At 39.4% G+C, this 26,122-nt stretch overlaps 1 protein-coding gene across 2 annotated transcripts in view; it reads left to right on the forward strand.

Moving 5' to 3' along the window:
* The window catches only part of ST7 (suppression of tumorigenicity 7), a 143,307-nt gene extending 119,348 nt beyond the window's left edge, over positions 1-23,959 (forward strand). For both annotated transcript variants that reach the window (XM_048300753.1, XM_048300754.1), the window contains exons 10-15: positions 886-958; positions 2,512-2,614; positions 10,979-11,129; positions 15,468-15,560; positions 18,514-18,653; positions 23,641-23,959. In XM_048300753.1, the coding sequence (XP_048156710.1) occupies positions 886-958; positions 2,512-2,614; positions 10,979-11,129; positions 15,468-15,560; positions 18,514-18,653; positions 23,641-23,736 (656 nt within the window). In that variant the 3' untranslated portion in view covers positions 23,737-23,959. The remainder of the gene's footprint in view (positions 1-885; positions 959-2,511; positions 2,615-10,978; positions 11,130-15,467; positions 15,561-18,513; positions 18,654-23,640) is intronic.
* Positions 23,960-26,122: the final 2,163 nt, after the last annotated feature.

Here is a 26,122-nt window from a genome sequence, read left to right on the forward strand (position 1 = left end):
ACAGAATAAGCTGATTTGGAAGAGATGCACAAGGATCGTTCAGTCCAGCTCTTAGCCCTGCACAGGACATCTCCAAGGGTCACACCATGAGATTAAAAATATGAAAGTCAATTCTCTGTAACAGTGAGAACAAATACATCACTCCAGTCTGTTAAACAGCATTTCTCTCTACCTTTTGAATGCATTGTGCCGATTTGCTGGTAGAAAACAAGTATAAATTAAGGTAACTAATGGATTAATTCAGGTTTATGGTTCCTGTGTGTCTCTGGAACAGGATAAAATGGCCAGAGAATATCTGGTGAATGTGTGTTTTGGTCCAATATTTTCTTAAGAGGCAAAACACCTTATTTTACTGTTGATCTTTAACTTCAGTCAATCTACTGGTTGGTTGCTTGCAAGTCAAATCCATTATTACTTGAATAGCTGTCTTAACTTGTATAGCTGCCACATACTCATATTAGACAACTGCTTCTCAGTGATAACATTGAGAGTGAGTAAGATAGCCCTCAGCTATTACCTAGATACTTTGTGAACTATGGAAAAATTCAGGTATGCCAAGTTATCTATACATTTATGTATGGGGTAATGAATTCTTTCATTATGTCTCTATCATGTCACTCTTTAAATTAGTTCTCTAATGAGCCCAGTTGCTGTTTAAACACCAGTTCCAGTGGTCATTAACACACATTTTAAAGCCTGTATATCAGGTGAAAATTTAAAAATTAGTGTGATGTGACAGTGTTAAGTCCCAAGAAGAGAAAGTATTCTGAGTTTGCATACTAATTTTGTGCATGTCATGCTTACTCTTAAGTATCAATCAAACACTTTTCTTTCTGCTCACTTTTAAGTTTTCAAGTGTTTTCTTTTTTCCTTTTTTTTCTACAGATATAAGTTTACCAAAATCAGCAACAATATGTTACACAGCTGCATTGCTCAAAGCCAGAGCTGTCTCTGACAAGTAAGTGCTTAAGAACCACTGTCCAGCAAAATTCCTGATTTAACGTAAGGTTTTTCTTAGCTGAGCCCACACCCTAACAATCTGCTGGTTTAGCAGGAAAATTAAGACCTGTGGTAAATTGATAAAATTACTTTACATATAAAAAATTTGTAGTGATCAAACATTGCACTTCAGATACTAAGGAAGAAGAAAAGAAGAGAAATAGCATAAATTCAGTTCTTGTTTCAGTTTTATACATACTGTCTGGGTAAGCTTTGGCTTCCTAGATAGTATAGTGAAGGTGCAACTGAAAAGGGTTGTGTGGCTGAACCTCTTCACCTTTGTGTAAACCTGACCACAAAAAGGTAATAACTAAATGTGGATGCACTGGTAACAATGTCATTTTACAAGTGCTGTCAGAAGACTGCTCATCTAAGTAAATAGCGGCAGGTGGATTTAGCATTATTATGTCAGGGATTCTGAGAGGTAGATAACGTTCATATTTTTAGAGACACAAATATCTGTTCATTCCTTTTATGTTTTTCTCTTGGGTCTCAACCTTCCAAGGTGCTGAGCACATCTATTTGATGCCTGTGGACTTGAGAGCACTGGCCCACTGTGAAAGGGTGCTCAGCTCCTTGTGAGATGGAGCTCAAAAATCCCCATTCTGCTCTCAGATGCCTTCACACAAATCCCAAGCAGAGTTGTGTCAGTGCACCTGAGGGTCGAATGCCCCCTAAAGTTGAAAAGCAAGTGGAGTGGAAAGCCATTTTCTTGACTGACATCCTGACAGTTTTTGCTTTTAAAGTGTATGTACACATCAAGATCTAAGTAATTTTCTTTCATTCTTTTTATCCTGTAGATCGCCAGTACCTACTGCAACATCTTTCCTCCCTACACAGCGACTCCAGCTTGGGAGGGCAGGGCTAAGGTTGTCACAGCTTTCCCTGTGGTGTCTGCCTGCCAAGTACAGCTCTGGAGTTAGCCGTGGGGTGTGAGGTGAGAAAGAGATTGCATGGTCTGGTTTTTTATTCACTGGGGCAGATGATTTGCCCACAGTTTGGGCATGCTACCCTCAATGGTGCTGCAGCCAGTAGACCACCTGCTACTGCTGCTGCATCGTGCTTCCATCCCAACCTGACCCAGGGGCATTGGGTTGGGAACCTTCCTAAAACTTCCCTAAACCTGTTTTTAATAGAAACCCTCCAACAATAATTTGGCATTGGTTTTTTGGTCTTGGTTTTTTTTTCTTTTCTTTTATTTTTTTTAATGCAACTTCAGCCTTGAATATGCCCCTAGCAAGGTACCTAGAGCAAATTTAGATTAGTGACAGAGAAGGGACTGTTTGGACTGACTTTCTGCCATGATTAGATACAAACATGCTTTCCGCTTCTGCTGGGATTTTCATTGGCCTTGATGTAATAGATCACTCAGAGTTTCCACTTGCTATGGAAGTTTGGAGAGCATAGGAAAATTACTCAGTTTGGTTACATGGGCCCATGTTCTAGATTCCTTTTCTGACTTTTTCTTACTGGCATTTCTGACCTAATGTGTTTGTTTCTTTGCTTTTGCAGATTTTCTCCAGAGGCTGCCTCAAGGCGAGGGCTGAGTACTGCAGAGATGAATGCAGTAGAAGCTATTCACAGAGCAGTAGAATTTAATCCACATGTGCCAAAAGTGAGTATTGAGAAAACATTGTTGTAGCTGAAATACTGCTGAGGATATAACTCCTGATTTTTGTGTTAGAATAACGAGTGATGTTGTGGAAAAGAGAGCAAACAATGGAAAGGAAAAGAAGCTGATCATATGCACAGTTTTTTCATTTGCAATGTCACATTCAGGACTGTGCAACTCGAAACTTCAGCTGAAGTGGATTGCACCAAATGCTGTGCTGCAGGCAGATCATGCATAAAGATAGATTATTATTTGCAAAACAGTCATTAAAGATCTTTTAGTTCAAAGTAGCATATTTTATTTGTTTTGATGATTATATGTAAGAATACGTTTTTGGCATGCTGTACAAAAGAGCCTATCTTTGGAGTTCATGGTGTGCTTCATATAAATTACATTAGTAATTCCTTATGCAGCAACCTGTCATTAAGTTCTGAGAATGCGAAGCTCAGAGATGAAGAATTGCTGAGAACTACAAAGTAAAAAAAATGGATTTATGTTCTAATTTCCATACCTGCTCTCTGGGGCTTGTATCTCAGCAGTAAAATGTTGCCAAGAGGTTGCTAAAGGCTAAAGGAGGATGTTTTTTGGCCATTGGATCTTTTTGGCCTCTGAACTTCACCCCACAAACCTTTGGGCTGCTGTTGCCCTTTGAAAGTAAGCATCAGAAAACTGGGATGTGTCAGTGTAGGGAGCCTATTCATTAGGTACAGCTGAACACCAAGTCTGGTCAAGATAAGCCCAAACCCTCTTCCCTATGTACACATGGGTTGCAGAAAGTTAATTCTCATGCATTGCAGGAATTAAATGTTTTCTTTGTGAGCTTTGTCTGTTGTGCCAACCACTAAATAGTATGGTGTAGCTGTCTGAAAGTTAGGCTATTTGCTTAGTAAAATCATCTAGATTTCCTCTACAGGCAGTAGAAAGAATGAGCTGTCTTAGTTCTTTAGACAGACATTTCCTCCTCAATGTGTCTACATTGACTTTTCCAGTGAAAGCCTGATTTTTAGATAACAAAGTTTAGGTGAGATGAGTCCTTTTGTATTATTAGCTAAGCTTCTATTTTTGTGTCGTACTATAAAATGAAAATATTAAATAAAGCTTGATTCCAGGCCTTCTCTGTTTACTTTCTTCCGTGCCAATTGTTCTTGCAACAACACAACCATTTGTATTTCTGTTCTGCCCAGTTGCTTGTTTAATTCTCTAGCCCAGTCCTGTTCTGGGTGAACTTTTCTAAATGTTCTACTGAAGCCCAGTTAGAGATCTTGCCAAGGAAAAAGACCAGGTTAGCCTGTCATGAGCAGTCCTTGGAGCCTGTTCCATTTTCCTCACTTATCTCCGTTCTTTTGATAACTGTTTCCATCAAAATCTCTTTTAACAGTTTGCATACTAACACTCCCATATTAACACACAGTGTTTCCATCCTCTTTAAATGAATGGCTTTGCATTTATGTCTCTCATCAGTTACTCTGAGTGGGGATCTTTTTGCTTTAGGTCAGTTTTGCTAGTCTGGCTGTTTCTGGGACTGGTTTATTCGCTGTTCAGGGACAGAGGTAGTTGGTGCACTGACCTCCACTTCTGTGCATGCTCCTAATGTCCATCCTGCTATTGTCTCCAGGCTCTACACTGCCATTAAACTGAGGCCAAGTCTTAATTTACTACCTTTTTGCTTTTTCTATTTCTGTTTATACTTAAGACCTTGATGTTCTTTAGTTTGGCCTCCTTCTCAAAATCCACGTTACTGTAAGTTGTGGCATTTGTCCCATAACTCTGCACTTGCAGACCACCAAGATCCTGCTTTTCTTGTAGATCAGTACTTTCATTCATCCTTTATGACCTCCTTCTTACTAGCCAGCTTCTGGTTAGGTGGCTGTTCAATAAAAGGCTGAATTTCCTCTCTGACAAGTATGCCCATGTGTGAAATGCAGATTCTATATTATTTTGTCTACTTTTGACTTAAAGAAATTCCAGTCCTCTTCCTCCTTAAGTTCATGTTGTTAATTGATTCCCTCTGTTTTTCAAAGTCTGACACTCTGAAATTGAAAACCTTTGTGAATCATAAATTACCAGGCTAACAAGGTAGTAATAGGAGCAGACTCCAGAGGTTCATTTAGTTCATATTTTAACATTAAAACAGAATAGCCTAATACAGATTAATATACAGCAGTGCTGATTTCACACTCATTCCTTCTGCTATTAGCTAAGGGATATTAAGGTGTGAAACTACGTTTTTGGTTATAATTTTACGCAGTGTGGATATTACACCTCAATTTCCACTCAATTGTAATTGAAGTCGTATCCCATTTGTTTCTAATGAAATGGGAAGAGTTTTAGCAAGCAGCATCACAAGAAATCTAACAGGGCCACAAAACTAACGTGTGTTCAGAGCTTCTCTAGGATTTAAAAGTTAATGAGTCTTTTGTTCAGAGTGAGGAAGAGATAAACTACAAACGTGACAGATTATTTAACGTACTGCACAAAAATTTAGAAGTTAAACAGAGAGGGTTGTATTGCCACTGAAGCTGTAATCCCAGAGGGGTTTGTAGGTACATACTATATCACAAAGAGTACACAGTTTGTGGAGTGGTTGGGAAAAAAGGTGTATATATATACACAGACACACAACTTCATCAATTTTATTTATATGTGTTTGGGGCTTCCCTACTTGTATGTAACAGGACTATAAAAAGCTAATGCTGATAAGCTTCCACAGCTGTCTATGGGACATCTCTCAGTTGTGGAACACCCTTCCTGAACTGATTTGCAGAGCTCTTTCCCTTCATTCAAACTCCTCATGAAAAGCACCCCCCTCCTTTCTGTGATGTATGAGACCAGAGGTATTCATTAAAGAGAAAACAGATGATGGTCTGTATATCTGATTGCTGAAAGTGAGTCAAAAGTATGTCCTACGCACAGTTGTATGGGTTTGGTATGTAAGCCAGGAGCTAAGTTGATTTGAAGAGTGTCTCTGCTGAAGTATGCTGCATTTCAATCAGACAACTTAAATATTGATATTTCTTTAACAAATGTGAGTTTTGTCTATAAACAGTCTCTTAAAAGGACGTAACAAACCATTGAATTAAATGCTTTTAAAGATTCATCTGTTATCTGTTGCATCCCTTCTCATTTTTTTCTTATTTATTTTGATTTTCTTTAGTAAGAACTGTGTCTGTCCATATGCTTGTGTGGTTTCTAGTAAGTCGTAGTTGCTAATAGAAACAAATAATGCAAACAAATTCATAGACCAGATGGGAAATTAATCTGTTCCACACACCCCATGATATTACAGAGAAACTATTTGAGATATGTTTGAGAGAGTTTTTAACTCTTCAGTGAGACGGTGATTTGTTACTGTATTTCCAGCAAAAAAGGCCAAACTTCTTAATTGCCATCAATGTAATGAGAATTTGAAAGGTGACCTAAAAGTGGCTTTACTGGGCATGTAGAAACCAGTATTTTGGAACTTTCTTAAGCTTTATGCTTTTGGAACTTCCTTAAGCTTTATGCTGTTCATCCCACTGGGAGGAGGAGAGTTCCTGTTCAAACAATGTTAAATTCTGATATTCTGGCCTGGAGGGATGCTGTCACAGGTGCAGGAGTGACTGTTGCCTATTTGCGACCTGAGCTGTAATTTCATAGTTGAATTGCACAGTTGAGGAAAAGAAGGAAACCTGCCTGAGTTAGGTTGATTTATTTTATAAAAGGTCACTGAAGTAATGTGGAATGCTAAAAGCACTCCCAGCAGAAGAGAATTAGGAGCCAGAGAGCTGTCAATATTGTGAAATAAACAATGTATACTCAATCGATTTAAGCAAGAGAAGTATAAATTCCACCCTGTTGCACTTCATGTATACAAGGTCCATTGTCGTTCTCCAAATGCTCTCTAAAAGACATTCCTGTATGTGTACAGAATGGCTGTAGCTGAGCTGTACCTATCACAATGTCATGTAACTGGCCCAGAAGCCCTCTGTAGAAGCACATGAAAACTACTGCTACACTTGTTGTAACTCCCAAATACAGGTCTTTGACAAAAAAAGGTTAGGTTAGAGGGAGAGAAGAGAGTGATCAGAAAAAAAAAAAAAAGAGAACCCGAAAAAGATTCCAAGCCAGAACAATGCAGTGGCAAAGGGCTAATTGAGCTATCTCATGATGGCAGAAATCATTGTGCAACTCCAGTATTTGCTTCTAACTTCATTGAGGCTGGGTAATAGAATCATCAAATCAGAGAAAATGCCAGAATTGGAAAGGACCCACAAGGATCATCAAGTCCAGCTCCCAGCCCTGCACAGCACCATCCCCAAGAGTCGCACCATGTGGCCAAGAGCACTGTTCAAAAGCTTATTCTGTCAGGCTTGGCGCTGTGACCACTTCACTGGGGAGCCTGTTCCAGTGCTCAGCACAAGTCCTGTCACTGGCCACAAGAGTGAAGAGATCATTCTGGCTGAAATTTTCTAGGCTGTTTGTTTCTGAGCTGGTTCATTTTTTAAAGGAATGTGGTAAGCCCAGATGGTGACAGCATTCTGTTTCTTGTTCTAGTTAACCTTCTTCATTTGTTCCTGAAAAACAAATGCAGTTGGAGATGTCTTGGTCTTACCATCTAGGTTTCCTCCATGAATGCCTAGCTCTTAGCTAGGTTTCTTATTTAGCCTGTTGTTTGATTCTCCCTCTAAAGTGGAACCATGCTTGGGTTCAGAGCTCTGTCAGGATGACAGAGGGCTCCCCTCTTCCCTTTGTGTTCAAAGGATTGCTAAGTTATTGAAGTTTTATTACTTAAATTGTGAAGGTTGTAGTTCAATCTGAGTGGATGCCAGCAACAGATGCCAGTGTATCAGGAGTTAGAGTTAATAAGGAGTCTGTCAAGAGATGTAGGTTACTAGTATGAATTTTAGTGGTGTGATTGGATTTTGTGTCCCTGTTAGTCCTGTGACAACAAGGGCTGTGATCTGGAGTAAGGCCTTTGGAGATTTTGGGATATGAATAGTCAGATTCCCACCCTCAAGTTTGGTGGTTGAAGAGAAGACTGCACCTGCCTGGTATAGTACCTTTGATGAAGCATAATAGCAGCCTCTTGGAAACTACAGTCAGGTGTCTTTAGCTGATTTTTTTCCAGCCGCTGGAGATGTTTGTTGCATGCAGTAGTCCATCAGGACTGTAGTTCACACCTTATATGGGCAGCATGAGGACTGCAGCTCATTGGATGGTTTTTAAAGAAAGATTTTAAATTTTTTTATTGTTTAGTTCATTTGACTGGAATTTGTCTGCTTGTCCAATATGAAACGTTTCAGGGGGACTGTGTTGGTTTCACAGACAACCTGCTAGAAACCCTGCTAGATTGCTGGGACTCAGTCCTGCCTCTGAAAGGTCTGGGACCAGTAGCCTGCAGCTACCATAAAATGGGGCTGCCCTTGGCTACGCTATCTCCAGACAGACCCTTAGTCCTGCCAGCAAAACCTCCAGGAACCCGAATGCCCTCTGGGCTCTTCAACTCTCCTTGAAAATACAGCAGTGCACCAATGGATATGATATTCTAGGACATCAAGGCCATCCTAATTTTCATGGACAGTCATATCTCTCCTTCCATAATAATCAAGCCCTGCTAACAGCTAGGTAGCTTTTTGGGTCCCTTTACTAATGTTCAGAGAAGTTAAGTAGATGGAGGCCTTCAAGTGCTGTGTCCCAAAGCCATTTCTTTGTGTACTTAAGAAATTTTATCTTTTTTGTTTTGGAAAGTGCCTGATGAGAACTGTACGAAGTGTTCCAGACAGGGTCTCTCTGGGGCTGTGTACAGTCAGTGTTCCTGCTGGAAATGCTTCCAGAATAAATTAATTGACAGTTTGTATGTCCAAAAGGTGTGGCTGACATTTATGCATAGAATAAAAACAATTATGAGTCACAAATAGTCTTGAGCCACCTATCAACTCTGTGTGTGGGTCTCCTTGAATATCGCCAAGCCAGGTTATGGATTGTTTGTTTGGGAACGTAGCTGTGATAGAGTAATGAGGGAGGAGTGTTTCACATTTTTGATCTGAGGAACTTTAAAAAATAGTTTCTTTCTGAAACTGAGAAAAATGCAGACTGAAAAGACGACATAACTGAGTGAGGACTAAGCTTGATTTGCAAGTGTCAAGATATATCCTTCCATCTGGTACATCCACTTGATTTCTTTTTGATTGCTGATAACAAGCAGTACATAAGAATCAAAATAACATGTTTTCTTCTTAACACTCCTAGAAATATGACAATTCTTCCTGGTTTTTCTTTCCCTACAAATAGTGACATGTCATTGGGTTTATTTTTTTTCCCTTTGGTTGAAATATTTGAGTATTGAGAACTTACTTTCTCATTTAATTTTGCAGAAAATATGGAAGTAAGAGTTATGTTCTAAATTAATAAAACAGGTAGAAACCTGCAGCTCTTGCAGCTGTATTCCATTCTGCTCAACAGGTACAGTATGTGTTTTTAAAAGGGTGAGGCATTCATTAGGGCAGTGAATGTTTGCTGTATCCGTGTAAGCCTGGCAGCTCCCTCCCTCTTGTCAGCTCTTCATTCTGTTCTCTCTGTCACCCGTAATCACTTGGACTGCCAACTAAATTGCAGCTTCCTCCATTAATCCACCTGCTCTGTAGCTCTCTCAGATTTTTCTAAAAGGCAGGTATCACACTCATCTACTCCCACTGCTAATTCAGTTTCTCCTCCTTTAATGCTGTTACCTGCATCAGAAACATGTGATTTCTCGCTCCTCTTTGAAGTATTTATCTGTTTCCCAGGGTTGACAATTCTCTGTTTCGATCATGAGCTCTCCAAATCTTTAACCTGCTTGACAGCTCCTTTAGACAAAGGGGTGACAAACTCTAGGACATCCTGCATGACATTATGCTGTTGGTGCTCATTTTCCTCTGCCCTTTTCTCTTCCTTTCCACAAGGCTGACTTTCAATCCTCATTTCTTTCTTTTGCCTCCTTTTTTGCACCAGCACACCCTGTTCACAGAAGTCAGCATTTATCAGGAGTTGTGCAGGGTTGACACCACCCATGCCTCCCTTTCGCCTCTGGTGCCAGGTTGTCTCCTCATGGGTGCCTGCACTAGGAAGTTGTCAGTCCCTAGGTCCTGCAGTCCTCCTCCTTCCAGACCAGGCTGTAGCACCAGGTAAAATGGAGAGGCTGCACACTCCCTCCTTCTTTGCCAGTGATTAGCCATAACTTTCCCAGCCTTGTGCTGGGGCCTGACTCACCTACTGCCTTTTGTGTTAACTTGAGCAGTCTGGTGGGGAGATCTTGGGCATCCTGGAAGAGAGCAACAGTTTCCCTGTGCTGTGGAAGAGCAGTCAGCACACAGCTGGGAAGTGTTACACTCCTCAGGAGAACTGACAAACAGGAGCTGATTCAGCAGCCTGTTTTCTGTCTGCTACTCCTTTTCCTGTAAAGGATGCCATCAAGGGGCATATAACAAGGGGTATACCTTTGCCCTCTGCTGTTTCTTTCCCCTCCACTAACGAATGTAGTAACAGCAGTGATGAGATGTCTGCTGAACTGGCGCGAGTTGTCTGTCCAGTTAACTGGTAGTCTAGTTCATGGATTGAAGAGGGAGGAAAAAACCACCTGCTTGAATAATGTCTGAGACCTCTGTCTTCTCCTGTGACATGAACCCTCTCTGGTTTTCATCTGCTTCTGGTGGGGGCGAAAGCCAGTTATGGGGAAATTTTCTGTGAAACTTGGTTGTTGGTTTAGTCAGTGGTACTTTTCATTATAGTAACACATTCAACAACTATTTCAAGTAGCAAGCTTAAATTTCCTATACTTTTACCCCCACCCCACCATGGAAAAGCAGGCATTTGTTACATTTAGTAACATTTTTAGTTTGTAACTTGTTATTAGCTACTTAGGTGGCTGCCAATCCTGCATGTTCATAGACCTCGCAACCAGTTAAAGGCAATGCAGTAAATGCAGCAACCTGTGTGCAAACCATGAGTGCTGTGTTTTTCCTTGTAGGAAGACTTTGTGCATCAAAATGCTTAAAGTCTTCTTTATTTTATTATAAACACTTTTAATTAAAAAAGTCTTGTAATTAAATTCCATTTTCTGATTTGAGCCCTTTTTTTCATCTCCTTCAATAAGAGAGATGTTTCATTTTGAATTTCTCTGTAGTCCCCATACTACTGCTGAAGAGCAGAACCATCTGACAGCATGTCTTAGTCTTTGGGAATAATTCAATAGTTGTCTTCAAGTGCAGTTGGTGATGTTACACATTTGATGAAACACGAGAGAAAGTACTTTAGGGAAATAGACCTTTCAGTGTACATTATAGAATTGCAGTCAGCTTTCTGTGTTTTATATTACTTCTGCAGTAATTGTGCTCTGCTTTTTTATTTCAGTATCTACTAGAAATGAAAAGCCTAATTCTGCCCCCTGAACATATTCTGAAGAGAGGGGACAGTGAAGCAATAGCATATGCTTTCTTTCATCTTCAACACTGGAAAAGAGTAGAGGGGGCATTGAACCTCTTACACTGTACATGGGAAGGCAGTAAGTAATCCTCTTTCTTAAAAAGGAGCTAATTAAATACTTTTATTGAATGTCATGAAAAAAATAATAGTATTTTGTGAAGTATAGTATGTGAGAATTTTGGACACCAGTTACATCCTCACCAGCATTGAAATATTTGAAATTTGAACTGAAAAGACAAACTTCATTTAATGAGAAAAAGGGGTTTGAAGTCTTGTATTGTGTTTGCTGTGTAATACTGAACAAAATTTCCCAACTTCTTTGAGACACATTTTCTTGCTCATGGATAAGGAGATAATAATTTACCTTCTTTCATTCCAGGGTTGTAGAGATTTTTTTGTCATTGTTTGAATGAATAGTTTAAAACTGTGAGTATATTCAGCTTGGACATAAGCAAAAAGTATTTTGCAATAAGGGTGGTGAGGCACTGGAACAGGTTGCCCAGAGAAGCTGTGGATACGCCATCCCTCCAAGTGTTCAAGACCAGGTTGGATGAAGCTTCAAGCAACTTGGTCTAGTGAAAGGTGTCCCTGTTCATGGCAGTGGAGTTGGAACTAGATGACCTTTAAAGGTCTTTTCCAACCCACACTATTTTGTGATTCTGAGAATGCTTTGATATTTGGAAATTATGAGGTATATATTAATGTGTAATATAAAGCAATACTGTACTTCATGACTTTTTTTAAACTGACAAACGGGAGTGAGTTCAGTGAAGGATTACTGGGATGCATATGGGACTGGAATACGTGATGTAGGACAAAATGCTGAGGAAGCTGGTTTTGTTCAGCTTGGAGAAGATTTATGGTGGGTGAAGAGATGATCCATTTGCTGTCTTCTGCCACGCAACAGAGAGATGATGTGGAAGAGAGAGTCATAGTCTTGACAGAATGGCCCAGCATAAAGAGAAGAAGCAATACACACAAGTTCAAACAAGAGAAATTTAATCCAGAGCTAAGATACATATTTTCACAGTGAGAGTGGTGGTGCATTGGAACAGGTTGCTGATAGGCTGTGGGACCTACAGCCCCAGAGACATTCTGAGCTCAGCTTGACATAGTTCTGAGCAATCCGACCTTACTTGGAAATGTCCCTGCCTTGAGTGGGAGGTGGGAGTATATGACCTCCAAAGGTCATCTACTAACTTTCTAATATATCTTATCCTGTCTTTGAGATGTGTTTTTTACCAGGTTTCAGAAAATTTAAAAGTACAATTTATAATCAGCCTTTGTGGACTTTTTTTTGGAGGCAGATTTTTCCTTTATGTAATCTAGTTCCCCTTTTCTGCTCTACTTTATTCTGGTTTTTTTCATCCTCTCCATATGTTATTATACCAACTTCTTTGTGTGTGTGTTTCACCATTTTTTGTCCTCATTTAGCTTTGATAGAAAAGATATTTTGTTACCATGGTAATTCCTATAGGAATGTACTTGATACTTCCAATGTAAAAGTGACTATCTCAGTTACAGTATGAAATGACCTGAACTTGCCTAATTTGCAGTGTAGGCTCCCTGAGGATGCACTGGTTTTATTTCTAGGTGTGCAGAACACCTTGCTCAATAATCCATACCAGTGCTGCCTGGGGTTTGCTCTGCTGCATTGTTCTCTGACACATCTGCTAGCTCTTCTCCTATCATTTCTCCCAGTCTATTATTTTCTCTGTCATAGGTTCATTCCCAATGGCTTATTTTCAGTGGTTTGCTTTTACATGGTGTTCCTTCTCTTCTGGGTTATTGCAGAAGTCCTCTAGCCCAGGGTTCATTATTTCACTAGTACAAAGCAGTATTTTGCAGGGAATCCTGAACAGATCTTCTTCTGCTTTGTCAGGCTGGGGAGCCCCTAAAGGGTTTATACAAGGACCAGCTTTTGGCACAGGAGTCTGGCTGCCCTGCAGTCTTCCTGCCACTTAGGAAATCAAGTCATCTGTGCCTGAAGGCAGCGTAGGGCATTCTCATCTAACTACATTCCCCTTCTTATTATCTCCACAATCAGCAATCTGAACATGTACTTTATTAGCTAATAGCTGTATAATAGTCTGTAAAGATGTAAATGAGTATCATTGCATAACTTCTGCAGAATAATCCATAATTCATTTTGTACAGTGATTTCAGAAAAATATGAACAGTGCACAATTCCTCAAAAATTTTGTTCAAATTTTGGTCACACATGAAGACAACCAAGGGTTTTAATGGTTTCACAGTGTCTAGTCCAATAATTATAACATTTGGTCCATATCTTGGCATCTCTGCATAACTGTAAGTGAAAACCAGTGAACACATGACAGAGAAATTAAATGTAATTAAATACTAGTTTTAACCAACAGTCTATGTATAATACATGGCCAGTTGCCCTTGCTTCCTTTCTAGGTGTTTGTAGGTATTTTATTTGTAGTACAACTATAAAAGGCCAAGTGCCACCACTGTGTTTGGGCCAGGCTCTCTGTACAGAAGGTCTGCAGTTTCAAGTGTAACCAAATTTCAGAAGTGTCCAAGGTGATGGTTTGTCAGTGTTGGTTTCTAAACATGTGTCAAAATTCCTACTGTTTGCATGAAGAAGAGAAACCTAGGGGTTCCCAAACACTGCAGTTGCTCTTGCAGCAAGTACATGGGTGAGTGGCAAACTGCCTCTGTGCTACCTGAGTCATTTAATGTAAGATAGGATCAGATAATAATGTAGGAGTAAGGCAGAGAAGTACCTACATAGACACAAACTGATCTAGATGAACCAGAGCACTTCCTTGCTAAATAAGGCTGTTTTGCTGTAAATATTCCATAATTGGCATCATGTCAAGGATGACCGCTTACATTCAGTAAAATCTATCCAGACATTTTTCACTTGTTTTGTAAAAGCAACATCTTTACCTCCCATTTTATTTTGATTAAAATCTTATTAAAATCTTGATTAAAATATTACTGTGGCTTAGGGTAAGGCAGAAGAGGCTTGATTGTCTGTTTCAATATTAAGCCAAATTGGAAGGAAAAACTTGTGTTAGGGGTTTTGAAGAAATGAGCATTGAACATCGTTCCACATATGTTTTTGTACAGACACTCAAGTTTGTTGTATGTTAAGATCATACCCAGCCTGGATTATTGTATTTGTACTTGGCTTTTTGGGTTGCTGTGGAGAGGGGTGGTTAATACTGGAAGAGCATTACAGCCCAGGTTGGTTCACAATCTCAGGATCTCTGCCTTCTTTATTGCTTTAAATTCAGCAATCAAGAAAAAATACAATATAATTTCACAAAAAAATACAGTTAACATCATTTCAAATGCAGTGTGAACAGCTGAAAATATTGGGGGACTATGTATTTAAACCAGTTCTTAAGTTGCCCTGTGAGCAAGAGATAATGGAGTATTATTGTGTGGCAGTGGGCTGTACCTAACAGCTAAAGTGTACAGTGCTTCTAGGACATCTGTTGGGGAAAATATTGCTTCACTGTCTGATGTTCATAGGAGTAGTGAGAATAACACGTTGATGACATTTTAATAGTGAAAATAATATATAGGATAATGGAAAAGGATGTCTTGATTGCAAAGCTATATTGCAGTCAAGTATTCTGATGTTTCCATAAACCACACTCGGATGGCCTATGACATCAGCACCATCAAGATTTAGTAATCCATTTCCCTCCCTCTCTGTTATTATTTTCAATTTTAAAAAATCTTAAGATTAAGTATTATTTAATCCATGACCTGAAGATTTATATTGGAAACCTGACTTGATCCACTGCATTTAGAAAGAATGCATGAGAGGAACCTGGGTTTAATAATTTAGTATTAATCTTTGATTGCCAAATAGAAAATGAAAACATGACTGTGTTGGAAAACTGGTCCTCAGAGCTCATGTCATCTGTGTTACCTGGCTAGCTGGAGTGTGATGGAAAAAGAGTAGTGTATTTTTTCCATGAAAACTTCTATTATGCTTGATGCACAGAAACTGTGAGTATTGGTCTGAATTTACAGGCTTGGCTGGTCATTTTTGTAGGCTATACCTGTTGTATCAGATACACTTCTTTCCCCTGAAATTTAAAAATTCTGCAGCCTAAAAGCCTAAGACAAAATGTGTAAATTTGGCTATGAAATTGGAAGTATAATGGGCTTTGATTATGCAAACATTTTTATATGTCCTTGTAATGTGGTCTCACCTGACATTAGTGAACATTGTCTCAAGGATAAAAATAATAGGAGTCTTTATGATTAAAAGCTCAATGTAGATTTATATTTTGGCATTTCATTAAGCAATTTATATGCTGTTTGCAACCGAATATAAATGTTTTGCCTATGTTTGTTTTTCAGAATTGCAAGTATACTTAAGTATGACTGCCACGCTCACAGTAATTTATGCACTGTGTTTTCTTTTCAGCTTTCAGAATGATCCCCTATCCACTGGAAAAAGGACATCTTTTCTACCCTTACCCTATCTGTACAGAAACTGCAGATAGAGAACTACTACCATGTATGTTCAATCTATTTCTTCTTACCATTGACACCGGAGAATAGTTTACCTGAGTCTTGCAGCACTGATCTCCTTTGATGCCTTTCAAATTGAGTACACTGGATTAGAATAACCAGATTGACAGTGAGCCTCTGGAGCTTCTGTGATGGTTCAAGAGGCAGCTCCTCAGCATAGTTCATAACAATTAGCTGTATTTACTATTTTTGGCAGCTTACGGACAGGGAGAGAGATTACCAAAGAGATACAAATCAGTTAGGTCTTGCTATTCTCTCTTGCCAAGACACTGATCTTTCATTTAGGTTAACATCCCAATTAAACCAACAGCACAGTGTCACAGCCTTGTTAATCTTTGGTAGACAGACTAGCTCCTTAAATTCCAAGGCAAGATCCAACTTGCTTGAGGACAGCTGGATCATTAATGCAGCTAGTACTCATGACAACTTGTGCTTACATTTTCCAAAAAGCAGTCTTAAACAGCAAGAAAGGGTTTTCTTCATGTTATGGTGTGTGTACTGTTATGAAGAGATCAACGTGAAGTCATCTCAGTCAATTTTATGTGGGTTTATGGTGTGTATTAGGAAAGTGCCAACAATGTTCCCAGATACAAAGAGAGATCCAGCCCTCAAGAAGTGTTACAGTCCAAGCTAATGAGACTTATTGCAGTGCATGCAGTGAAGCACAGGAATGCAGAGGAAGAGCCAAAGCAGCCAGTCTTGCAGTTACACTTCATTCCCACATGTGTTCTCTCAGTGGGACTTCGTGAGCACAAGTGGAACACACACAAGTTTGCAGAGTCAGGGCGAAGGAGGCAAATAAAAGTTGATCCAAGGAAGAAGATTCTTCTCTCACCTTCTCTCTCCTGAAGAAGGGATAAAGAGAAATTTGTTCTGGAACAATTAAAAATGAAGCCTGCTTCTGCTGGGAAGGCTGGTTTTGAGGGCATTTGCACCCTTTGTAGTCTTTCATTCAGAACCTCTCTGGTTTGGGCTGAAAAATGTGTTGCCTCTTTTTATAAGCCTACATGAGTAAACATTAGGTGAGAATAATGCAGTGAAAATCCACTCTTTGCAAGTCTCTCCTTCACAGCACATTCTTGCTGATATTACGCAGAAATCTTTGGCAACTGACAATATCTCTCCACCCCATTATAATCATCCTAATTATAACAACACCTCTCAGTGCTCTGCTTGCTTTACTCAGAGGGTTGCTGAGCTGGGGAGGGTGGAGTGTCAGGAGATTTAGGAATGACAAAGTCATGCAGAATAGTTCAGCATTCTCTTTTTAGATGCAAAACTAATCGTTCTTGTCAAACGTTAGAAGCGAGGGACTCTTTAACAGCGTATGCAGACAGTGTGTTCTGCTCTGGCAGTTACAGGAAATGCCTTTCACTGCAAAATCTCCTGGGTTAGAGGAGGGAAGGGTTTAGCATACCATGACAGACACAGGTGGGTTACAGGGGTTTTGTGTACCTGTCCACACCCTTTAATTGTGTATGTTTTATGGGAGAATCAGCTGGAATTATATCAGAACACAACAATCTGATAGGCTTTCCAAATTAAAAATATTAATTACAAAGCTTTTTCCCTGACTGGATAACAGACTGGAACAGCAGGGTTTAGCCTGTGTGAAAAGGCAGTGCAAGAAAAGCACAAGAGATCCTAGACTTAAAAAATCCATGTTCTGGTGTTTCTGATTTCTACATTTATTTTAAATCAAAGAGAAGTTGTAATCTGTCTCTACTTTTGTTTTTTTAACTGATTGAACTAGCAGACTCGAGAGTCATACATATTTTTAGTTTTTAATATTCTAATTTAAACTCTTACGAGTTCTTGCTTTTGGTTTTGAGAACCACTCCACTCTGGATGAATGCAATCACGAATATTATCCTGCCATGTTGCTGAATTACCCTGTGCTTATGTTGTCTGCAAGTACAATGAGATGAGAGCTGATCACCAAAGCAGAGAGTAGGCAAAATGGAAGAGTAATGTTTCATATATATGAATAGCCATAGGATTTGAGTGTATGGGAAGCCTTGAGGTTGGTCCTATATGAGAAAAAATGTTTCAAAGTTTGCGTTTATCTTGACTGTAGCTCTAAACTATAGACTGGAGTGAAACAGACAGGTAAGAGTTCACCCGACCTTTTGTCAACCCAGACAAATTTTCACCTTGAATCTGAGCTGCCATAAAAGTTTAAGGGATATATCCTTTTGGCAAAATACTCATTATCCTCTTCTAACCCTTTTAGTCATCTTGGTGCTGCTTTTTCCAAAGTCCAGTGAAGGATTTTTTTATATCAGAGCCAAGGAAACTTCTGTATTCCTATCAGTGTATATTAACAAACATCTTAAAAATTCACTGTTAATTTAATTTCCAGGTTTTAAAATACATGCTTTTATGTCCTACTTTTAGGATAATTTTTCTTGGCTCTGCAGATTAAACACTCAGAATTTACATTTACAAAGGCTGTAGTTCTACGGCCTGCTTTAACCGGTCTGCAGCAATGTTTCTGTATGGCTCTCTGTTGCTCCCGGGCACGTTTCTGCACTCTCTGTGTATCAGCATTAGTAAACATGCAGCCATGGGGTTAGTTTATGATTACATTTTAAAAATTGATGTTTATTTCTAAGCCTGTTTTCTGGGATTAGCTGTTGCACAGCTGCACTATAGTTAATGCTGACACAAGGAAGGCAAAAGTAATGTGTACATAGCACCAGAGTAAACCAGAAACCTGATCTTTAGAGAGAATTACTTGGTGGAGACGACTGACACAACAACAATGTCCTTAGATGTTTCAGACCTTCCATGTTGTTCTTCCTTCAGAAGCACCTTTGTGTGTCTCTGGTTGTTTAAACTATGTAAGAACATTGGTTTGGTTTTGGTTTTGGTTGGTGTTGTGTTTTGATTTTTTTTCAATGTATAATGCATTCCCCTTCTCATGTCTTTTTCTACAGCATTTCACGAAGTTTCAGTTTACCCCAAGAAGGAGCTTCCCTTCTTCATCCTCTTCACTGCTGGACTCTGTTCTTTCACAGCCATGCTCGCCCTCCTGACACACCAGTTCCCAGAGCTTATGGGGGTCTTTGCAAAGGCTGTGAGTATTCTCTGCTGCTGCTCTCTTCTGCTAAATAAAGACACCAATGCAGGCAAAGCTGAGCTAAATACTGCCAGGTATTAAGTATCTGCATATTCAGAAGCATCAGTCCATATCTGAGCAGGGGGACTTATGCACAGCTGTCAAGGTTGCTAATCAGTAAAAGACACTGCTGTTTGTCTTCTCTGGTTTGTGTGGCTCTCTTGTTAGGTTAGATGTCTTGTGATTTTGCCAAAAAAAAAAAAAAAAAGGGCTTGGTGGGAGAAGTGAATATCTGTGTTTTCATATACCATCCACTAAAGTAAACTAATAACAGTTTGCAGAACCCCTCTATTTTGTGTAGAGTCATAATGACTGCTGTGATTTCCGATGCAATAGAAACTCTCAGAATGAGCAGAAGTAGAATGTACTGTTAACCAGGACAAATTTCTGTGTTTTTTCCCCGAACTGTCAAGGAGGAAGTAGTCTCAATATTTCCCTCATAACTTTTCTGAACTACATCCAGAGAAGTCTCTCCTAATTCTGCTTTTTTAATCCACCAAGGATTAATAAATGTTGGAGGATGAGGGGGAAGAGCCATGAATTATTCTAAATCAAACTTCTTTCTTTGCAAAACCAAGAACATCACTGCTCCACGATGCTAGGAGATGAAAAATCCACTAGCAGAAAAGCTGTAGGATAGTAAAAAAAGTCCTTCTCCAATAAATACTGAATATCTTCCATTGTAATATATTTTCTCAAATACATTTTTATCTGTTCTAGGTCTTGTTTTTCCAAACTGGCCTCCTGGCCTTGTTTTTAATTTCTTTGGTGCTTTTGATTTGGGGGTATAGGGAGTGAGGTGGAGGAGGCCAGGCTGAAAGGTTTTGGCAAATTCCAGATTGTCAGTACTTTTTCAAACCCCTTGGCAAATGGCAAGAGACTCTCTTTGCAGGTGAGCTGGGTCTTGTATTAACCCAGGCCTGTGAGCGATAGAGATCTGGTACAGCAACGGTTCCTGCAACAAGAATTTTCTTTCATTAGCTCTAGAAGACAGAAGTAAGATTATTTGTAGGAGAAGATACCTCTTCTATCAGCAAAAAGTGCTGAAACATACCTGAAATATTATTACTCTTTGTTTCTTGAGTATGCACGTAGGCGTTAGGTGGACAGTAAGTGTTTTAACTTGGGCACATGATCATAAACTTCTCTGTAAAGCTTTCATTATATTTGGTGGTTGGGGTTTTTTCTGTTCTGTAGTTATTGAAGTTACAGAAATGTATGACCCTTGTTTGGCTCTTTCAATCAAATCTTTAGTTTTCTGATACTGTCACAGTTGCCGTTCCCAAATCTGTCCCTATTAGGCTTGTTCCTATGTTTATCAGCCTTGTATCCTGAACAAAGAATATGTGCTGGCAGCATAATGAGATTTTGCCCTTAGTTCTCCTGCCATAGGCAGTGAGCTACTGGAATTGGAGAAAATCGGTAGACTGTGTTCATGGGCTTAAATCACCTGTCTTTGGTTGCTGACTGCAGAGAGAGATAATGGAAGTTACACTGGTGGCATGTTGGTGATTGTTTCTCCATGGTTTGGAGCTTGCAGGTTCTAAAGCCATTTGGTGAGTAGAATCAGACCAGAAGGATCTATTTCCCTGATGTGTAAGTGCAGCTGCCATTGGTGTTAATATTAACATAGATACCCCAAGGCTCTGTATGGGGTTGTGCAGTTCAGCATATCAGAGCAAGTAAAGTTTCTCATTAGTAAGCACAGACAAATAGAATTGAAATGTGAGCTACATTATGTGTGTGAAGATGGCAGGATTATTCAAGATCTTCAAACCTGTATGGATGGAGTTCCAAAATCAGTTAAACATGTATTATGGCTTGGTTCAGCTATATCTTGATCTTCGCAAACCATGCAGCAGCTGAGCGTTCTTTGTGCATGGGAAGGACAGAATTTGAGATCCTGTGACATCGATTTCGTAGCTCATAGAAAGGCTTCGATTCAGAAGGCTTATTTTTGTTGTCTTCTCTGGGAAAAGTGTCCCAGGTGCATGAGACTGATGAAAATCATGGCAGACATCCCTTTGAAATGCAGCTGTATCAGGACAGAATACAAAAGGTTGGGCCAGCCCTGACTCTTCCTATTTAGTTTTAGGGAAGATCATTTCATAACTAACTCATTCCCTAAATAGCTAAAAGATTAATGTGCTGTTTCTGTGGCCATGTTTATGGAATTACATATTCATGTCTGCTTGCTAGTCATTGTGATGGTGCTATATGATATTGCGAAGCCGTGCACATATGCACATTATGTTGTTCCTGGAAGTAAGTTTGACTCTTCCATAATGAAATTGAAATAATCCAGTTCTTCCTTGATACTTTGTCAGACTGAGTATAAGTAACTTTAAAATGACAGCAGTTCTTAGCGTTTTCTCTTGACTAGGAAGAAGCATTTTCATAGCTTGTGCTTTTAATTTTTGCTAGCCTTTCTAACAAAAGGCATATGGAAGTCAATTAAGAAATAAATATAGGCAGAACAAATTTCTGATTGCGTGGCTTGGATAAAATTGCCAGGACACTGTTGCTAGTATCAAATTTCTTTCTTTGACGTGCAGAAATTTAATAATATCTGGGAAATCATTAAAAATACAGAAGTGCGGGGTCTTTCAACAATAACAGTATATCTTAAATAAAACTGAGAGTTGTATTAACACAGAGGTCACTATATAATTTGAGTCAGCAGACAGATCTAAAAGTGTACTGCCTAGTTAAATTTTTTAAATGAGGCAGACTTCAGAAAGACTAATTTTTCTGATTTCATTCCTTTGTTTGCCTGAGATCACTCATATGATGTATCTCAATATTTCCTGTGCGGTGGATGACACCTCAGTTCAGCAGGTGGGTTTGCCCTGCGAGGTATTTCATCTGCTTGGACCTCTGCAGGTGCTGAGGCAGGGAACACGTGGATCCAGTCACAGGGACTGAGCACTGAACAGTCAGTTTCTCCATGAAAACACCAACCACACTGTGGAAAAGCTTGAAAAGAGACTTCTACATATATATTTGAATCAAATGGCACTATTCAGAAGGTGCTACCAGAAAGCTGCTGTCTGCCAGCTTTGAAATAGCCAAATTGATGGTTTTCTTTTCAAACACAAAATAATAGTAGAAAACAGCTCTCCTATCACCCCTTCTGCCACGTTCTGCCACCCTGAATTCTTACTCTACTGCTGATGCTGGTTTTTTTGATCTCTGTGGAGAAAGTCAATGTCAAAAGGAAATGCAAAACAATTTTTAAACCCCTCCCCAAAACCAAACCCTAAGAAAAAACCTCAACGTGTATCATGCTGACTAAGATCTCTTGTGTGCTGGCAACAAGCTGGATAGGCATCTGCTACTGAGGAAAGGAGCACCAGGAGCATTCCAAGGGCCAGACAGCCCCAGGTATTGTTTACATCACCTTGCACAAGAGAGTAGGTGGCATCCTCAACTTCTTGTTGTCAGCAAATGTTTCGCTTGGACTTTATGGAAGTCAGGTTTTGGTATCCATGAGTTGAAATGTATTTTGTAGACCAACTGATTTTCCAGGTGGAAAAAAACTTGGCTTGCTTTAAGCTGCAGATAATTGGCTGAGTTTGTTGTAAAATACAATCAACAACTTGAGCAACAAAAATCCTATGAATTGCAATAGAAGTCACTGTCAGGCAAATTAATCTTGTTTCATTGATTTAACAAGGATGTAATTTGCACTAGTCACAAAGCTGAGTTTTATTCAAGTAGATGTGATGGTACAAGCTCACCATGTAAATCAAGTGATGCTTAAATAGCAGAAGATACCCTCTGAAGAGCCTTTTGCATTTTCCAGACTTAAAGGAACATATTTATTTAAGCACTTCAGAGCTTAACCAGAAGGAATGCTTCTCCTTGGGCTAAGCCACTTGAAACAGAAAGAGCAGTCTCTAAGATTAGGTAAGTCAGCATTTCATTGATTCAGCTGTGGCTCATGTTATATAGCTTGACCTTTAGCACCAGAACTGAAATAGTCAGTTCTGCTTCAGTTAGTTTTACCTTCGACCTGTGCTTATGACAAAATGACATTACCAGGGGTGGTGTTACCTGGTTTTCCCATGATGCACAAGTTGTCCATGATGTAGTGTCTGCATTGTATGCAAACACATCTGAGAGGAAAAAAAGGATTCAAGTGCTTACTATTGCCTTTAAAATGCGTGAGCATCGTAAGTGCTGTACTCTCTCATACACATGTAGGGCCCCAGCATAGGTGTGTGTAATATGTAGAGTTGAATTGCAGGCAATGTAAAGCACAGTTAATAGGTATTTTTTGAAGTTTCAGGAGTGCTTTGAGTACCTGAGTTCTGCAATGTGTAGCTGCCAGTGTTTTTTTCTGTGATAAAATGTTCTCCATTCACTTGATTTTTTCACATACGCCTGTCTGAACACTAATATATTGAAGTCTCTTTGAATGTTGCGTTCTGTAATAGAGAGAGGATGTTAAGATAAATTTTAGTCAGTGATGCAGAGTATGTTAGGATAAATGACAGTGATGCCTCAGTATATATAGCAGATGTATAGATAACCCTGAGCCATTTTAGACCTGAGTCTCAAGGCACACTTTTTGTCTCTGTGAGGTGGTCTGGCAGACCCCCGTTATGAAAAAGCCTCTTTCTCTTCACTAGCTTTTGGGTTGAGCTTTTAGCAGCTTCAGTATGAGCTTCAGTCTAGGATGTGACATGTGTGAAAGCTTTTGTAGTTCATCACTTTGGTCTTTGTAAAAATGGGGCTCTCGCTTTCTTTACTGCAAAATCCAGAAATCTCTGTATATGCAAGGTTCAAGAATTTGAAAGTCTTTCTGTGTGAATGATGTCATTTTTATCATGCTGGAGGATTTTACAGAGGAACACAGCAAGAATATCTTATTGGACATCTTTCTCTTGAGATGTATTGTCTCGTGGATTTTGATCTGAATGTGTATCTGATTTCTTTGCAGTTTCTCAGCACCCTTTTTGCCCCTTTAAATTTTGTGATGGAAAAAGTAGAAAGTATCCTGCCCTCCAGCCTGTGGCACCAGCTGACGAGGATCTGAGGGAGCATGCCTGCTGACTGACTGCCATGACATCTTCTGTGCCAACTTTTTGTTGACCACAAGAAAGCATGATAAAAAAGGGAAGCAGTTATAAGACTTAAAAAACTCTTCATGGATTGTCTGTTCTCATATAAAAACTGTTTTGTTGTACAAAATACATTGATGTTAGGTTCTATTATATTTTGCCTTCAGAAAAGAAAAAAATAAACTTTTGTGTATTGTAGCATTTGCTGTCTTTTGACTTTTTCAGAACACAGATTCTATGGTTTTTTTTTTAAAACGTGTGGTATCTGTTTCACCAGAGCTAGGGCGTGGCTACACATTCAGGTAATGAAAAGACACTACTAATGTTACAATTAAGCAAGATTGTCGCTGCCTTTTCTTATGGAGCTCAATTAGGGTGAGACCCTCACCTCTACAGATGGTCTAGATGAGGCTTCTAGACAGTCAAAGCTCTTGCTTAAAGCAGCTTTAGGCTCTCCAGGCAGTTTGGATGGCACACTGGGCTTCTTATTCCCTTCTCTGCGCAGAGGTCAGCTTATCCTCATTTGAATTTTCAAGAAGCCCACATAATTGACAGATTTTCTTCACACCCTTGCTGTTTCAGGTACCTTCGGAAGGCTCATTAGCAAAATTGATGTTAGTTCATGCACAATTAATAGAGAGGTTGGTGTTTCACTATACTGCTCACCTCAGGTAATCTTATCCTTGTGCTGTGACTGTTTAGACTAAGTATTCATTTATGACTTAGCCACTCTAGATGGAAATTTCCAAGACCAGCTCTAAGATGAAGATTTTGATGTGGAAGTTGAAGCAAGCAGTCCTCTCTGTCAAGAAATGAAAATGCATCCTTACAGATGCCTCAAGGATATTTTTTCCCTAACTCGCCCTCTAGATAAGGAAGCATAACCCTGATGCAGTGGATCAAAAATGCCACCACTTTACCATTTTAACTTTGCTGTTGCTCTTAAAATGCTGAGTGGTTTAAGGGACTGGGATCACCAGCAGATAAGTTTGTTTATCAATGAGGAAATGAGTGAGCAGAGACAAAACTCCCAGTACTAGAATTGGTATAAAAGGAAAGTGTTTCTTAACAATAGGAGATGCATGACATTATTTTTTTTTCACTTGATCAGAGACACAGTAGTAGAAGACAGATGTTTGTCCAAGTGAGCAAAAGTACCATGTTAACACTGCTGTGCTATGAAATTAAAAAAAGGCAGCCCCACGCCAGGAGAAATCAGCTGTAAGAGTGAGACCTGGGGAGGATATAGGAGATCAGAGAGCCCCATGGACAAATGTTAGACCTGGTGGGGCTGTTTGGGGCTGTTAGGGGTTTCCATACAGGTTTTATTACTCCTGCAAAACAATTCACTGTAACGTTGAAATTAGTCTGGCTTGCAGTTAATGTAGGATGTGGCATAAGATTAGAGGTAATGGGTTGCTAGTGTATAAGCATGTGGAAGTATGAAATGGACCAATATTCACGTTCTCCTATTTTCATCTGAATTGTTAGAACAGCCGCAGAAAACACCCTCACAGCAGGTGCTGCTGTGTATCTCCAGCTGAAAAACTAAGGATAACCATATTGATTTGTTTGCCTCACAACAGCACTGTCAGAATTATTTAAGGCTGTGAAAATCAGAAGGATCAGGCATAGTCAGCTCTTGTCCTGTGCTGCTTTGTATCACACCTGTACCCTACATTTCAAAAGAACAAATTTTTGTGATTCACAGTCCTAAATGTAAATGCATTTGCATTTGCACATCAGTGTATATGTAGATATATACAAATCTCCATGTTTGTCAGCAGCTAAGGCAGTAGTTTGGCCTTCTGTTTGAAGATACTATGATCTGTATGGGAATTGCTATCTGTAATACTCCGATAAAAAGGATTGCTTAACTCCTGGAAGAATCACATCCTTTCTTTGAACTATGGGAAACATTTAGGAACTCGAAAATACCTTTATGCAGTTTTATTTCTACTATTTCTAGTATCTATGTCCCTAATAAGCATTAATGGGCCACGGATTTTATCTAGAAAATCTCTCTTTAATTATAATTCGAGGCATCTGGCAGACTAGGCAAATCAGACAAAAGGATTTTCTTTTTCATTGGGCAAAGTTTATTGCCTTGGGCTTTGCTGCCTCTGACATGTTTCCTGTGAAGTTCGGTATGGTTTACATCAAAAAGCAAACACAGCCTGTGATTATAATGATGGAAAGCCTCTGGCTTAGTGCAGAGATGAGCCTTGTGGAAATCTGGTTCAGATAATAACTGATCCTCAGACTGAGGGGTGGAGGAAGCTTTTTAACTCCAAGTGTTAGTAGTTCCTGGGTTTTTTTTATTTAAAGACAACTTAATAGAATTTGTATGCACATTATCTC

Source organism: Corvus hawaiiensis, chromosome 4 (assembly GCF_020740725.1).
Source record: "Corvus hawaiiensis isolate bCorHaw1 chromosome 4, bCorHaw1.pri.cur, whole genome shotgun sequence".
NCBI classification, from domain to species: Eukaryota; Metazoa; Chordata; class Aves; order Passeriformes; family Corvidae; genus Corvus; species Corvus hawaiiensis.